Source organism: Chlorocebus sabaeus, chromosome 20 (assembly GCF_047675955.1).
Source record: "Chlorocebus sabaeus isolate Y175 chromosome 20, mChlSab1.0.hap1, whole genome shotgun sequence".
Taxonomy (NCBI): domain Eukaryota; kingdom Metazoa; phylum Chordata; class Mammalia; order Primates; family Cercopithecidae; genus Chlorocebus; species Chlorocebus sabaeus.
In genome coordinates, this window is record NC_132923.1 from 61,092,472 (window position 1) to 61,108,900 (window position 16,429).

The following is a 16,429-nucleotide window of genomic DNA, read 5'->3' on the forward strand; positions in this document are numbered from 1 at the left end:
AGACAGACAGCCAAATCATTAATGAACTCCCATTCCCAATTCCTACAAAGAGAATAAAATACCTAGGAATCCAACTTACAAGGGATGTGAAGGACCTCTTCAAGGGAAACTAGAAACGACTGCTCAAGGAAATAAAAGAGGACACAAAGAAATGTAAGAACATTCCATGCTTATGGATAGGAAGAATCAATATTGTGAAAATGGCCATACTGCCCAAGGTAATTTATAGATTCAATGCCATCCCCATCAAGCTACCAATGACGTTCTTCACAGAATTGAAGAAACTACTTTAAAGTTCATATGGAACCAAAAAAGAGCCCGCATTGCTAAGACAATCCTAAGCCAAAAGAACAAAACTGCAGGCATCACGCTACCTGACTTCAACCTATACTACAAGGCTACAGTAACCAAAACAGCATGGTACTGGTACCAAAACAGAGATATAGACCAATGGGACAGAATACAGCCCTCGGAAATAATACCACACATCTACAACCATCTGATCTTTGACAAATCTGACATAAACAAGAAATAGGAAACCTGACAAAAGCAAGAAACCTGACAAAAACAGGAAACAACAGGTGCTGGAGAGGATGTGGAGAAATAGTAATACTTTTACACTGTTGGTGGGACTGTAAACAAGAAATGGGGAAAGGATTCCCTATTTAATAAATGATGTTGGGAAAACTGGCTAACCATATGTAGAAAGCTGAAATTGGATCCCTTCCTTACACCTTATACAAAAATTAATTCAAGATGGATTAAAGACTTTAATGTCAGACCTAAAACCATAAAAACCCCAGAAGAAAACCTAGGCGATACCATTCAGGACATAGGCATGGGCAAGGACTTCATGACTAAAACACCAAAAGCAACGGCAACAAAAGCCAGAATTGACAAATGGGATCTAATTAAACGAAAGAGCTTCTGCACAGCAAAAGAAACTGCCATCAGAGTGAACAGGCAACCTACTGAATGGGAGAAAATTTTTCCAATCTACCCATCTGACAAAGGGCTAATATCCCGAATCTACAAAGAAGTTAAACAAATTTACAAGAAAAAAATCAAACAATGCCATCAAAAATTGGGCAAAGTATAAATACAGACACTTCTCAGAAGAAGACATTTATGCAGTCAACAGACACATGAAAAAATGCTCATCATCACTGGTCGTTAGAGAAATGAAAATCAAAACCACAATGAGATATCATCTCACACCAGTTAGAATGGCAATCATCAAAAACTCAGGAAACAACAGGTGCTGGAGAGGATGTGGAGAAATAGGAACACTTTTACACTATTGGTGGGACTGTAAACTAGTTCAACCATTGTGGAAGACAGTGTGGCGATTCTTCAAGGATCTAGAACTAGAAATACCATTTGACCCAGCCATTCCATTTCTGGGTATATACCCAAAAGATTATAAATCATGCTACTATAAAGACACATGCACCCATATGTTTATCACGACACTAATCACAATAGCAAAGACTTGGAACCAACCCAAATGTCCATCAGTGATAGACTGGATTAAGAAAATGTGGCACATATACACCATGGAATACTATGCAGCCATAAAAAAGGATGAGTTCGTGTCCTTTGCAGGGACATGGATGAAGCTGGAAACCATCACTCTGAGCAAACTATCGCAAGGACAGAACACCAAACACTGCATGTTCTCACTTGTAGGTGGGAATTGAACAATGAGAACACTTGGACACAGGGTGGGGAACATCACACACCAGGGCCTGTCGTGGGGTGGTGGTAGGAGGGACGGATAGCATTAGGATATATACCTAACATAAATGACGAGTTAATGGGTGCAGCACACAAACATGGCACATATATACATACATATGTAATAAAACTGTATGTTGTGCACATGTACCCTAGAACTTAAAGTATAATAATAATAATAAAAAAATTGCTTGCTAAATTTCAGTACTGCCAGTAGTGGCAGCAAGCCATCCCAATCCTGTTCCTGAATGCTGAATTTAGCCCTTGGCTTTACCTAAGAATTGCCACTGACGCTGCAGCCAAAGTATACAGTTTCCCCAGAAGGACTGTCAGAAGTCCAAGTACTAGAGACAACAAGCAGAGTGATCAAGCCTTGAAATCAGAACTCCAGGCTTCAATGCTGAATCTTGTGTTCCACTTTAAAGAAAACTGTGTTTACCCACTAACCTTACCTAGTAGTAACTGACTCTGCTTTTTTTCTTCTAAAAATCCAGCTTCTTCAGGAGTAACTATCTCATTAACAAGAGCTCACAGTTAGGTAGTTAATTTTCTAAGTCACTTACCCCCAAAGAATTTCCTTCAATAGCAGTCTGAACCCCTGTACATCCATAAGCCAATTCTTCACTTATTAAACAAGCATCAAAAGTTCCAAGTCCAAGACCTCCTACAGTATCAAAATGTTTTAACACATTATAATATGTAGTACATCACAATAGAAATAAAGGTAAACTATTTTAATTGCTTTCAGTATGACCAAAATTTGTTTTAAAAGGAAATTTGCAATATAATATCTACACGTGTTCTGGCTGGCACAAGAAGAAATTATACTTTTCTAAAGTAAGTTCGAAAATTTTCAAAAAATTATTTTACTATTTGTAATTTGAACCTATATTCCTGTTCTAACTTGGTTGTGTTAAAACTCAATTCAACTCAAACTGGGTCTGAGGAAAAGAATGATAGTTCACAAAAAAGACTCAATAAAATGTAATATAGAAGATAGGAATAAAATGCAACAAATTGACCAACTCTAGAAACAGAAGTTACTGAGGTTTAGGTGCAAATTAAGGTTGGAACCATTTAGAAGAAGGAAAAATGCATCTAAGTATAGAGTACAAGCTTCCAAAAGTGGGCAAACACTGTAGTCTGAGTAGGATGACAAAGCCAGAAGGTCATTTAATGGCAAGAAATATTTGAAAAAAATGACTGAGTAGAGTTCCACAATTTTTCTTACTCATATGCATTCTAGTATTAAAAATATAAAGAAAGCTCACCACAATTCTCTGGAATGTGCGGATTCATTAAACCAAGTTCCCAGGCTCTTCTAATTAGGGGGACCGGATACTAGAAGAAAAAGAAAAGAACTGAATTAAAATATATTTTGATATCCAAACAGTTTTGATTATATAATCTTGTAAAAAATGTAAAAGAGTTTTCCCTCTTTAAAATGTATACACCTACTTCACCAGTTTTATCATATTCTGCAGCCACTGGGATGATTTCCTCTCTGGCAAATTTACGAGCAGTAGCTTGAAATTCTTTCTGCTGTTCAGTGAACTCTAAGGGAAAGTTATTTTGAAAAGGTTAAAACTGGATAACAAGTTAAGGAAAAATGCCCCATGAAGTCAGTATGTAGAAATGTGTATTTACTGTGGGGACTTAAATCCTTGATTAATCAGAAAAGTCAGACTACAGTGCATTTTTTGACTAATCAAGAGTTCACTACACAATATAAATAAACCTATGTCAACACAAATGCTAAAGGAAATAGGTGAGATTTCTAACTTTTACAGATGAGTAACAGATATTAACCTGTAGAGCTCAAGTGAGTTTTTCTTTTCCAATTGGTGATATAAAAAATGTTTAACTTATTATTAGTTCCTAAGCCAATTTATCAAATGTTTACTGACACTGAAGGGAAACTAATATGCAAGACATCTCCCTGATGACAAGAATCAATCTAACGAAATAAATGAAACACATTCAGTGACATAAAGCAATACAACTTATTTCAAAGTGTCATATAAGAATATCATCATCATGATTTTAATTTTACCTTTTTTTTTTTCTTTTTGAGACAGTTTCATTTTGTCACTCAGGCTGGAGTGCAGTGGTACAATTATGACTCACTGTAGCCTCGACCTCCTGGCCTCAAATGATCTTCCCAGCACAGCTTCTCAACTAGCTGGGACCACAGGCACATGCCACCATATCTGGCTAATTTTTGTAATTTTTATAGAGACAGGGTTTTGCCATGTTGTCCAAGCTGGTCTGGAACTCCTAGGCTCAAGTGATTCTCCCATCTCGGCCTCCCAAAGTGCTGGGAGCCACCTCACCCTATCTATTTCATTTTTTCTTTTTATTTTTTTTTTTCATAGAGACGGGGTCTCACTATGATGCCAGGCTGGTCTTGAACTCCTGGTCTCAAGCAATCCTCCTGCCTTGGTCTCCTAAAGTGCTGGGATTACAAGCATGAGACACCAAGCCTAGGCTTACTGCTCCTTTAAACTCAAAGTTTATAAATTAGCACAAAGCAACTGGTAAAAGTGGTAGAAAGGTTTTTCAAAAGATAATGACAAAATCCTGCTGCAATGCTAATAAATGGTGTCCAACAATTTGTTTACATAAAATAAGGGATTATTGTTTTAAAATTAATGAAATTAGTATGGTGGCTTGATTGAGGAGAGTAGCCAATTGCTAACTGCATCTTTTCAAATCCATGGTATCCTTGTGTTTTAATGTGGTTGCATCTAACGTCAAAGATTAGGTAAAATTTAAAAGAGATAACAGGGTATTTCAAGCAAGAAAAATGAGAGCAAATGCAGAAAAGAATGTTTAAGACTATAGTAATCATTGTATGGGGAGTGAGAAATAATACATAAAAATAGAATTTTGGTGCTGAATTGAAGAGCATAAGATCAAATCCTTTTATAGATAAACTAATGCAGAGTAAGGAAATTCTAATATCAGTCTTATAATGAATTAGCGGAAGTATAGAGTTTCAGTCCAGTGTTCTCTATATCACAGCTTTACTTCTAAGATTGGTGCCAGTTGATATCAATCTTGTAGGTAGAGAGAGGGTAGAGAAAGTCTGAGCATGGTGGCTCACACCTATAATCCCAGAATTTTAGGAAGCTGAGGAAGGTGAACCATTTGAGGCCAGGAGTTTGGGGCCAGCCTGGGTGACATAGCAAGATCCTGTCTCTACAAAACATTTAAAAATTTCAAAAATCAGCTGGGTGTGGTGACATGGACCTGTTGTCCTAACTGCTCAGGAGGCTGAGGCCGGAGAATCCATGGAGCCCCAGAAGTCAAGGTTGCAGTGAGCTATATCACTGCACTCCAACTTGGGTGACAGAGTGAAACCCTCTTAAAAAAAAAAAAAAAAAAAAAAAAAAAAAAAAAAAAAAAAAAAAGGTAGAAATGACAAGGATGTATTATGTATTATTTATTGAGAAACTACTTTGATCCAGTCACTATGTGCTAGGGGCTTTAAATACAGCATATAACTTAATCTTCATAGAAATTCTGTGTTATAGATATTTTCATTTTACAGATAAAGAACCAGATGCAACTGGTTCAAGGAATAGACCCGTATTGAACTTCAAAATCTCCCTCCCAAACAATTATATCTATCTCATCCTCTGTCACTCAGTGAACCACCATAGATTTCTCCTGCGAGGCTCTTACTAGTGAGCGTGAAATTGTAAGTGACAAGCAATCATACCAAATTAATGCTAATTATCTCAGTAAGATCTACTGCCCTGGCTGGGCATGGTGGCTCATGCCCATATCCCACTTTGGGAGGCCAAGACGGGTGGATCACTTGAGGCCAGGAGTTCGAGACTAGCATTGCCAACATGGCGAAACATCATCTCTACTAATAACATAAAAATTAGCCAGGCGTGGTGGCCCACACCTGTAATCTCAGCTACTTGGGTGGCTGAGGTAAGAGAATCGCTTGAACCCAGGAGGCAGAGGTTGCAATAAGCCCAGATGGAGCCACTGCAATCCAGCCTGAACGACAGAGGAAGACCATCCCAAACAGCTATCCTCATACTGCTTGAAAACTTTCATTTAGTCTTGGGTTACAGAAAGAGAAAAAAGAAAAAGAAAAAAAAAGAAAATTTTCATTCAGGCTGGGCACAGTGGTTCATGCCTGCAATCCCAGAACTTTGGGAGGCAGAGGAGGGTGGATCACTTGTCATCAGGAGTTGGAGACCAGCCTGGCCAACATGGCAAAACCCCATCCCTACTAAAAATATAGAAATTAACCAGGCAAGGTGACCCACACCTGTAGTCCCAGCTACTCAGGAGGTTAAGGCAGGAGAATCACTTGAACCTGGGAGGCAGAGGTTGCAGTGAGCCACTGCACAGCAGTGTAGGTGACAAAGTGAGACTCTGTCTCAAAAAAAAAAAAAAAAAAAAAGAAAGAAAAGAAAAGAAAATTTTCATTCAGTCTTTGGCTAGAGGTCACAGAAAGAAAAAAACAAAACACAGCAAATTTTCATTTGGTCTGGGTGCAGTGGCTCATGCCTATAATCCCGGCACTTTGGAAGGCTGAAATAAGAGAACTGCTTGAGCCCAGGAGTTCAAGATCGGCCTAGGCAACATAATGAGACAATGAAACCTCATCTTTTCTAAAAGAAAAAGAAAAAGAAAAACTTCATTAAATTCTGGTTAAAAAAACAAAAAAACCTTGATAAAGAAAAGTGAAAAATCTTTAAAAACACAATAATAAAAACAAACAATAACTCTGGAAAGCTTTGAGATTGTCATTTGTACCTAGCTGTGAGTTATCTCAGCTGCCTTTAACTATTTTCTGAGACCAAATGAATTGAGTAAATGGTTTTTCACTAGAGAAAAAATAAAAATTTTGAAGAAGCACTTTAGATGGCCAAGAATGCCAAAGATAGATATTATTATTTCAAATTTTTTGACTGTGGTTTTCATTTTATAGAGGACAGAGGAAGAAAAATCATATTCCTTTTCCCTACAACCACCACATGGCTCCCTGGTGCCAGGAGTGAGAACTTCACCTAATAGTACCAAAATTGCAATTTGGATATATTATAGCAAAAACAAGCTTTAGCTTATTACCAGGCACCTAGCATTGTAATCTAACAAGTGTTTTAAGATGTATTTGTGGCATTCAGATATGTAAGTTGAAGACTATTCATATATATCAGTAAATCTCATTGATTTTGGGCTAAAAACTTAGAAAAAAAGGAAGGAATATAAGTGTATGTATGCTACTAACACAGATTTAATGTATAGTATAGTATACTGAGGAAGACAATGAGATCAGGAAGCATGGGTGTGAGTTACTGTGAACGATCTGTGGACAGTGGACTGGTCCTACTCATTGAAAGACATTATTAAGTTTATTTACAAACATACTCCAAACAAATACATAGACAGAGCTTCATATGTGTAAGTTTAAAGTCAAAAGATAGAACAGAACATATACCAAAACTAAATCCTAATCCTGGTTCACGCTGTCGATCGGCTTTTGTATGCTGTGATCTCCAATGAAAACGAGAAATACTTCTCAGGACCTGTAAAGAACACTTTTATTAAAATAAATGTTAAACATTAATCAGATAAGAGACTACTCATAATTGTAAGTGAGTACAACAACTTGTTTGACCATACTCATAGTTTTTAAAGTCATCACTATTTAAATGCCTTCAATCATAATTTAAATAAGTCAATTACCAGTTATATAAACTCCTATGACAGAGGAGATGTTTTTAAAAAGTAATGAAAATTAAAGTCAGTGGTATTTACACTATTGAAGTGGAGGATTTAGGACAAACAACAGTCAAGGGTACTAGTAGAAGTAGGACCACTATTCTGGGTATCTTATAAGCTCCTAGGACTTTGATGGTTAGAGAGTTGGGGTAGGGAGAACGATAGGTGGAAAGTGAACATACTGTGTTCAAGAGTTGCCTAGTCCATCAACTTTGATACCCTGTCCCTGTGAGCCTCCCATGCATGCCTCGGGGAACCTTCCCCTCAGAGGATCTCACTTTTTAGGATACCCCACTCTAACAAAACAAATTAGCATAAAACCATGTTCTGTATTTTCTGCTGTCTACAGGCATTCTTACAATGTTCTGAGCAAGGAGTCACCAAACTATGGCAGCCACATCATGCTGTCTATTGCTGCTTTCACAGCAGATCTAAGTAGTTACCACAGAGACCATATGGTTCATAAAGCCAAAAACATGTACTATCCGCTCCTTTTCAAAAAACGTTTGCCATCCCTGTTCTAAACTACTAATATATTTCTTGTCTTAGGATGTGAAATATACTCACATTTCTTCAAAGGAACATATAAAGAAACAATCAAATATACATATATTATTGTTTTGCAACCCATTTTTATATTCATGACAGCTTAATGGATACAAAAGTAAAAATTTGCATTTATTAAAGCCGCCAAACTGGGAACCACAATGGTGTTCCTGTATAAAGGTGTCAGGACAGCCAAAATTACACAATTTTCCACTGTAAAAGAGTTTAATTGAACTATCTGGCAATTTTAACAAGTTGAGATACTAAGAGAAAAGAGAAGCTGAAGAATATACTAAAGTTTCTACATTTAAATTCTTAGGTTTTTCAAAATCTGTAAAAAGAAACTGTCTTTGTAGATGACAATTTCAACTTATACAGAGGATTTCCTACATGGAAGGTGACAATATAATTAAGAGTATCAAATATTTGTAACTGAAACAGCGCTTTCAAAATAACATAACTCATACTACAATTAAAAAAACACACACACACACACAGAGTATGAAAACTCGCATTATCTTTGCAACTTCATTCATTTTATTTTGAAAGTGAAACAGTGCCAGGCGGGGTGGCTCATGCGTGTAATCCCAGCACTTTGGGAGGCTGAGGTGGGTGGATCACAAGGTCAGGGGTTTGAGACCAGTCTGACCAACATGGTGAAACCCCATTTCTACTAAAATTCAAAAGTAAGCCAGGTGTGATGGTATGTAGTCCCAGCTACTCAGGAGGCTTAGGCAGGAGAATCACTTGAACCCACGAGGCGGAGGTTGCAGTGAGCCTAAACTGCACCATTGCATTCCAGCCTGGGTGACAGAGCAAGACTCTGTCTCAAAAAAAAAAAAAAAAAAAAAAAAAGTGAAACCGTTTCTCTGGTCCTTATTGTCCAACAGTCACAGACCAAATCTACTCTGATTTACAGTCACATTACACAGGTTAATTCACTGAATCCTAGGTCAAGTCTAGGATTAAGTTATTACTTTTATTCCATTTTCGCATGTGAAGAAACGAAGGCTCAGAAAGTCAACTAAATTAGGCAAAGTCACTCTACTATTAGTGCAACCAGGATTCTAACATTTACTATCAAGAGCCCATGCTATTAAGCACCTTGCTACTATACTCATCTTTCTGTTAGTTTCCTAATTGGTCACTAGGTTCCATAACAAAGGAAAACATTCTGCAAAAATCAGAACAAAAAAACTGACTATTATAAATGCGTTTTTAAATCCCATGCACAAAAGTCAGAACTCAAACCAGGTTAAATGGTCTACTGAGAGACTTTTTTTGACAGAGTCTCCCTCTGTCACTCAGGCTGGAATGCAGTGGGGAGATCTCTGCTTATTGCAAACTCAGTCTCCTGGGATTACAGGCGTATGCTACCATGCCCAGCTAATTTTTCGTACTTTCAGTAAAGACAGGGTTTCCCTACGTTGGCCAGGCTGGTCTTGAACTTCTGGCCTTAAGTGATCCACCCGCCTAGTCCTCCCAAGGTGCTAGGATTACAGGCGTGAGCCACCGCGTCCAGCCAACCGAGAGACTTTAAATAGGGAAAAAGTCACTTCACATGTGACTGTTCAGGAAAATATGTTACATAGAACAAAGTGCAAAGGTTGCTATTACCAGAATACAATGTCCATCAACCTGTTAATCACACAACAAAGTTAGCCAGTTAGAGAGGTGGTTTACAAACAGAAAACAGAAATAGGAAGGGATCTGGAGTTACAATTGCTGAATTTGAATCTAGGTTCCACAACTATATTTATGGCCGTAGACAGGTTACAAACTGCTTATAGCTTCCGTTCAAAACCGAAAAATGGTGCTAATCTCACTGCGTATTTTTGAACGATTAAAGTAAGATAATGTTTTGAAAGCCTAATGCTATATAAATATTGGTTTTATTACCTCGGGCTCTCTGTCTAGAACAATGAAATTCCAAATATCGAAATAGCACCACTAGAATTGAACACTTTTGTGCATTTCTTGGGAATATAAAAGTGTTAGTTTTATGGGTTAAAGAAGAGAAAAAGGGTATACGTTTTCTCAATCAGGTTTTTTTTTAGATCCTTCCTTGGAAGGTTCAGAAATTTGCTTTTCTGGTGTTGGAGTTAAAAATAGCTGAAATCCCACAATTTCTGCCTTCACTGCTCATTAACTTGAATAACAGCAGTAAAATATGGGCAGCAATTCTTTAGGATTATTCTAAAACCTCAGCTTTTTTGGTCAAACACATAACTTTAACTTAATTTTAAGTGACATCTAAATGGCAGTCGTGTGAACATGTCAAGAATATTTAAGATACCAAAGCGCATCTAATGACAAACTTATTTAGAATCTGTTAAGACCCAATACTAGAATATACAGACAAGTTCACATAAAATCCTGCGGTAGGTTTTTTCTTTTACTTTTTTTTCCCCATAAGCAACGTGGAAGCGTCCTCCACCATATTACACAACGAAAAGCTTACTAAACATATTAAGTATCTCAAGGAGTAGCTGCTCCATTTTCCTTTTTCCCGTGGTTCTGACACAGAGATCGGGTCACTTCGGAAAAAGGTGGGATTCCCGGGGTAAATATTTGGAGGGTTTACCAGAGAAAGAAAAACGATATTCTAAAGAGAGGATGCCGGCTATAATGCGGTCGGCTGACGGGAGGATACGGAAAAGGAAACGCCAGGCTACATTCCGTCCGGTGGTAGGAGGCGTGAAAGCAGGTGGGGACCCCTAGGCAGGCAGGCTCCTTCCTCAACCCGACCTCCCACTCCTCCCAGCCGCACCTATTTTTGGCCCAGGGCCCCGTGCTCCCACACAATATCCATGTCCCTGCCCCTACCGCACCGCTGGGCTCTCTCTCACCCTGCAGCATCGCCCGAAACCCGCTGCCATGTTGGCTCCCGTTCGGCCACTAGGACAATATTACACGGGTCACGGCCTTGACAGACTCCCCCAGCGCCGGACTCCTCTGGTCCCGCCCACTGGGTCCCGTGGGCGGGATGGGGCGGGGCGGGGCGAGGCGAGGCGAGGCGGCTGGGCAGCGGAAGGAGGGGGCACTGCGCCAGGCCGGGTGAGAGCCGTCGGGGTGGGAGCGGTCGCCGGCCGGGGTATTCAACGCATGCTCCGTGACCCTTGCCTGCGTCGTGGGTGCGACCTGGGGAGGGGTTGCATCCCCTCTCCCGGCAATCCCTGATAAGCCTGGTCTGGTTCTCTGCCTTCCCACGTCTTGCCTTCTCTGTGGGACGCCGAGGCTGATACTAGCGCGGAGAGAGAGCCAGGGCGGAGGAGAAGGACGGCCGCGGGGCTGGGGGTGCCGGGTGGCTCTGAATGGTGGGGGACGTGCGGCGCGGTGCAGGATGGGAAACTGGGTGAGAGGGCGCGGCTGGGACTTGGAAGGAGAGCGGCCCCATGCTCAGCCTTCACCTTCACCCGCAGAGAAGGGTCAAACCCAGATTGTGTCTGCTTGGCGGATTCAAAGTATTAATACATTTTGCTCTCAAATGCCTTAACTAAAGCAAAGGCATCTTTGTGTTTCCTTAAAATTTAAAAGAGAATTTAATTGCTTACCTAAATTTGACCTTTCCACGTATTTCCAAGGCTATTTATGACTTGTCAGCTGATGTGGATGTGGTGTCCTTGGTATGCGGGTGCAGTAGAGGCTGTCTAAAGCTCGTGGTCAGCCAATGATGGAAGTGAATGTCTCCCTGAGGAATTCTACTTGGAGTCACTTTCTCTTCCAGTGAGACCCTGAGTTTTGAGAGAGTTTTGAGATGGTAGCTGGAATGTTTTAAAATGGGTGTTTGTGAAACTGTCCAGGTTTAGATACCTCGTTGTTAAAGCTAATAAAAGCCCAAATGCAAGCCTTCAGTGTCAGGCCTCTGAACCCAAGCTAAGCCATCATATCCCCAGTGACCTGTATGTATACATCCAGATGGCCTGAAGCAACTGAAGATCCACAGAAGTGAAAATAACTTAATGGATTGTGATTTGTTTCTGCTCACCCTAACTGATCGATGCACTTTGTAATCTACCCAACTCTTAAGAAGTTTCTTTGTAATTCTCCCCACCCTTGAGAATGTACTTGTTGAGCTTCACCCCCTGTCCCCAAAACATTGCTCTTAACTTCACCGCCTGTCCCAAAACCTGTAAGAACCAATGATAATCCCACCACCCTTTGCTGGCTCCTTTTTCGGACTCAGCCTGCCTGCACCCGGGTGACATAAACAGCCATGTTGCTCACACAAAGCCTGTTTGGTGATCTCTTCACACGGACATGTGAAACATGCAGTGTAAATGTTTCCCATGTTACTTGGGACTCTTCCCTTTCATTGCTGCCATCCTAGTTTACACCTTGGTCACTACACCCCTAAATCTTACACTAACAACATTTTCTTTTGCCCAATAAAGGTCACCCATAAATTCATTCTAACTTGGCTGTTAAAATTTTATATCCTGTTATTGTATTCTCCTACTTTGTCTTCTGGGAATTTAGTGTGTTAGTCCTAGGTACAAGGCAGAATGTTAATTAAGCGGTATATTCAGAGTAAAAGTACCAGGAAAATTCAGAAAAGAGATAAAGAACTGAGTTTGTCTTGGTAGAGGCAAGAAAGCCTTCAAAGTGGTGTCATGCATGTCCCTGTGAAGAGACCACCAAACAGGCTTTGTGTGAGCAATAAAGCTTTTTAATCACCTGGGTGCAGGTGGGTGAGTCCGAAAAGAGAGCGAAGTGTGGCCGTTTTATAGGATTTGGGTAGGTAAAGGAAAATTACAGTCAAAGGGGGGTTGTTCTCTGGAGGGCAGGAGTGGGGGGTCACAAGGTGCTCAGTGGTGGAGCTTTTGAGCCAGGATGAGCCAGGAAAAGGAATTTCACAAGGTAATGTCATCACTTAAGGCAAGGACTGGCCATTTTCACTTCTTCTGTGGTGGAATGTCATCAGTTAAGGCGGGCAGGGCATTTTCACTTCTTTTGTGATTCTTTGGTTACTTCAGGCAATCTGGGCATATATGTGCAAGTCTCAGGGAATGCGATGGCTTGGCTTGGGCTCAGAGGCCTGACATTCCTGCCTTCTTATATTAAGAAAAATAAGACAAAATAGTGTTGAAGTGTTGGGGCAGCAAAAGTTTTTGGGGGGTGGTATGGAGAGAGAGAATGGGCGATGGTTCTCAGGGCTGCTTCAAGCAGGATTGGGGTGGCGTGGGAACCTAGAGTGGGAGACATTAAGCTGAAGGGAGATCTTGTGGTAAAAGGTGATATCATGGGGTTGTTAGAAGGAGCATTTGTCACATAGAATGATTGGTGATGGCCTGGATGCGATTTTGTATGAATTGAAAAACTAAACGGAAGACACAAGGTCTGTATAAGAAAAGGAGAAAAAACAGGTATTAAAGGACTAAGAATTGGGAGGACCTAGGACATCTAATTAGAGAGAGCCTAAGGGGGGTCAGCGTAATTACTTGCTTGGTTGGTGAGTTTTTAGGCTCTAAGTTTTTGGGGTGCAGTTCAAGGTGGGCTGGTGTCGGGAATGAGACTGGGACCTAATAAAAAGGAGTGCCTATACAGGTGCTTAAATGGGCAGTCCCCTCTAGCATTCCAAGGACAGGCCTGAATTCTGAGAAGGGAAAGTGGTAGAAGTATTGTCTAGTTCTTTTTACATCGGGGACTGAGCTTGGTGAGGTGTGTTTTTAAAAGACCATTAGTCCATTCTACATTTCCTGAAGATTGAGGATGCTAAAGGATATAAAGGTTTCACTGAATCCCAAGAGCCTGAGAAACTGCTTGGGTGATTTGACTATTAAAGGCTGCTCATTATCAGACTGTATAGAGGTATGAAGGCCAAACCGAGAGAGAAGGAAAGAAATGACCACAGTGGCCTTCTCAGACCCTGTGGGAAAGGCCTCTACCCATCCAGTGAAAGTGTCTACCTGGACTAAGAGATATTTTAGTTTTCTGACTCGGGGCATGTGAGTAAAGTCAATTTGCCAGTCCTGGGCAGGGGTAAATCCCTGAGCTTGATGTGTAGGGAAAGGGAGGGGGCCTGAGAAATTCCTGAGGAGTAGTAGAATAGCAGACGAAACACTGAGAAGTGATTTCTTTGAGAATAGATTTCTAGGATGGAAAGGAAATGAGAGGTTCTAAGAGACAGGCTAGCGGCTTGTAGCCTAGATGGAAGAGGTTATGAAATGACGACAGAATAGAATGGGCCTATGAGGCTGGATGGAGATATTTTCCTTGGTCAAGAACCATTTGCCTTGTGTGGGAAGAGATTGATAGGTGGAAGTTTCAGTGGGGAAGTAGGTGAGAGTGAGAAGGAGGAAGACTGCTGTGAGGGGTAGAAGTTGGAACGCTAGCTGCTTTTTAAGCTAACTTATCAGCGTAAGCATTGTCCTGAGCAATGGAATCTGATGCTTTTTGATGGCTGCTTTTTAGTTACTTTATTAGCATAAGCATTGTCTTGAGTGATGATTGGGGGAAGAAAATAGATTTGGAAGTTATGAGAACTGTAGAGAGTTGAGCATAGTTTGTGATTTTTAAGGCCACTAACAGTATTAAAGTGGTGGCAGCTGCTACACGCAGACATGAGGGCTAGGCTAAAACAGTAAGTTCAAGTTGTTTGGACAGAAAGGCTATAGGACGTGGTACAGTATTAAAGCAGTGGCAGCCGCTGCATGCAGACATGAGGGCTAGGCTAAAACAGTAAGGTCAAGTTGCTTGGACAGAAAGGCTACAGGACACAGTCCCAACTCTTGTGTACAAATTCTGACCGCACTAACCATGCCTAGGAAGGAAAGGAGTTGTTTTGTAGAAGGGATTGGGCTTTGGGAGATTAGCTAGACATGATCAGCAGGGAGAGTGTCAGGCTTCTGAGCCCAAGCCAAGCCATCACATCCCCTGTGACTTGCACGAATACGCCCAGATGGCCTGAAGTAACTGAAGAATCAGAAGAAGTGAAAATGCCCTGCCCCGCCATAACCAATGACATTCTACCACAAAAGAAGTGAAAATGGCCGGTCCTTGCCTTAACTGATGACATTTCACTAAGGGAGGAGACCACCTCTCATATTGTCTTATGCCCAATTTCTGCCTGCAAAGAAAGAAGAAGTAAAAACTAAAAGGCAGAAATGAAATCCACAGGCAGACAGCCAGGCACCGCACCCTGGACCTGGTAGTTAAAGATTGACCCCTGACCTAATTGGTTCTGTTATCTGTAGATTACAGACATTGTATAGAAATGCACTGTGAAAATCCCTATCTTGTTTTGTTCCGATCTAATTACTGGTGCACACAGCCCCCAGTCACATACCCCCTGCATGCTCAATCAATCACGACCATCTCACATGCACCCCCTTAGAGTTGTGAGCCCTTAAAAGGGACAGGAATTGGTTACTCAGGGAGCTGGGCTCTTGAGACTAAAGTCTTGCCGATGCCCCCAGCCGAATAAACCCCTTCCTTCTGTAACTCAGTGTCTGAGGAGTTTTGTCTGCGCTCGTCCTGCTACATTTCTTGGTTCCCTGACCGGGAAGCAAGGTGAATGGTGGATGGTCAAGGCACCTCCTTAGGCGGCTTAAGCCTGCCCTGTGGAACATCCCTTCAGGGGACTCCAACAAGCCCGAGCAACACGGATCCTGAGAGCGCTCCTGGGTAGGCATTTGACCCGGTGGGGCGCTTCGCCAGAGCAGTGTGTGGCAGACCCACGTGGAGGATCAACGCAGTGGCTGAACACCTGGAAGGAACGGGCACTTGGAGTCTGGACATCTAAAACTTGGTAAGACTAGTCTTTGAAACTTGCTCACTCCGTTTGAGTGGAAGCGTGGCCTGAGCACCCATGGTGTGCCTTTATTGGCACTTTGGTTTTGGTTTTAATTTGGTTTGAATTGCTTGACAGGACCAGTCTTGGGAACTTGCCCACTCCGTTTGAGTGGAAGCGTGGCCTGATCACCGACGGTGTGCCTTTATCGGCACTTTGGTTTTGGTTTTGACTTGGTTTGAATTGCTTGACAGGATTGGTCTTGGGAACTTGCCTACTCCATTTGAGTGGAAGCGTGGCCTGATCACTCATGATGTGCCTTTATCAGCACTTTGGTTTTGGTTTTGATTTGGTTTGAATTGCTTGACAGGACCAGTCTTGGGAACTTGCCCACTCCATTTGAGTGGAAGTGTGGCCTGATCACCCACGGTGTGCCTTTATCATCACTTTGTTTTTGGTTTTGGTTTTGACTTGTTTTGAATTGCTTGATAGGATTGGTTTTGGGAACTTGCCTACTGCATTTGAGTGGAAGTGTGGCCTGATCACCCACGGTGTGCCTGTACCGGCACTTTGGTTTTTGTTTTTGACTTGACTTGGATTGCTTGATACTTTGGTTTTGGTTTTGACCTGGCTTGGATTTCTGGATACTCTGATTTTGGTTTT

At 41.3% G+C, this 16,429-nt stretch overlaps 2 protein-coding genes across 4 annotated transcripts in view; one reads left to right on the forward strand and one right to left on the reverse strand.

Moving 5' to 3' along the window:
• Positions 1 to 11,292, reverse strand: part of ACADM (acyl-CoA dehydrogenase medium chain) — a 41,425-nt gene extending 30,133 nt beyond the window's left edge. The window contains exons 1-5 of one of the 2 annotated variants that reach the window (XM_007978258.3): positions 10,884 to 11,292; positions 7,205 to 7,292; positions 3,196 to 3,293; positions 3,009 to 3,078; positions 2,301 to 2,401 (exon numbers count right to left, since the gene is read on the reverse strand). In XM_007978258.3, coding sequence (XP_007976449.1) covers positions 2,301 to 2,401; positions 3,009 to 3,078; positions 3,196 to 3,293; positions 7,205 to 7,292; positions 10,884 to 10,913 — 387 coding nt within the window. In that variant the 5' untranslated portion in view covers positions 10,914 to 11,292. Of the gene's footprint in view, positions 1 to 2,300; positions 2,402 to 3,008; positions 3,079 to 3,195; positions 3,294 to 7,204; positions 7,293 to 10,860 lie in introns of both variants that reach the window. The other variant, XM_038001860.2, reaches the window with a different exon arrangement.
• Positions 11,049 to 16,429, forward strand: part of SLC44A5 (solute carrier family 44 member 5) — a 550,857-nt gene continuing 545,476 nt past the window's right edge. The window contains exon 1 of one of the 2 annotated variants that reach the window (XM_038001850.2): positions 11,049 to 11,091. The gene's annotated coding sequence lies outside the window, so the exon portion shown is untranslated. The remainder of the gene's footprint in view (positions 11,092 to 16,429) is intronic. The other variant, XM_073007201.1, reaches the window with a different exon arrangement.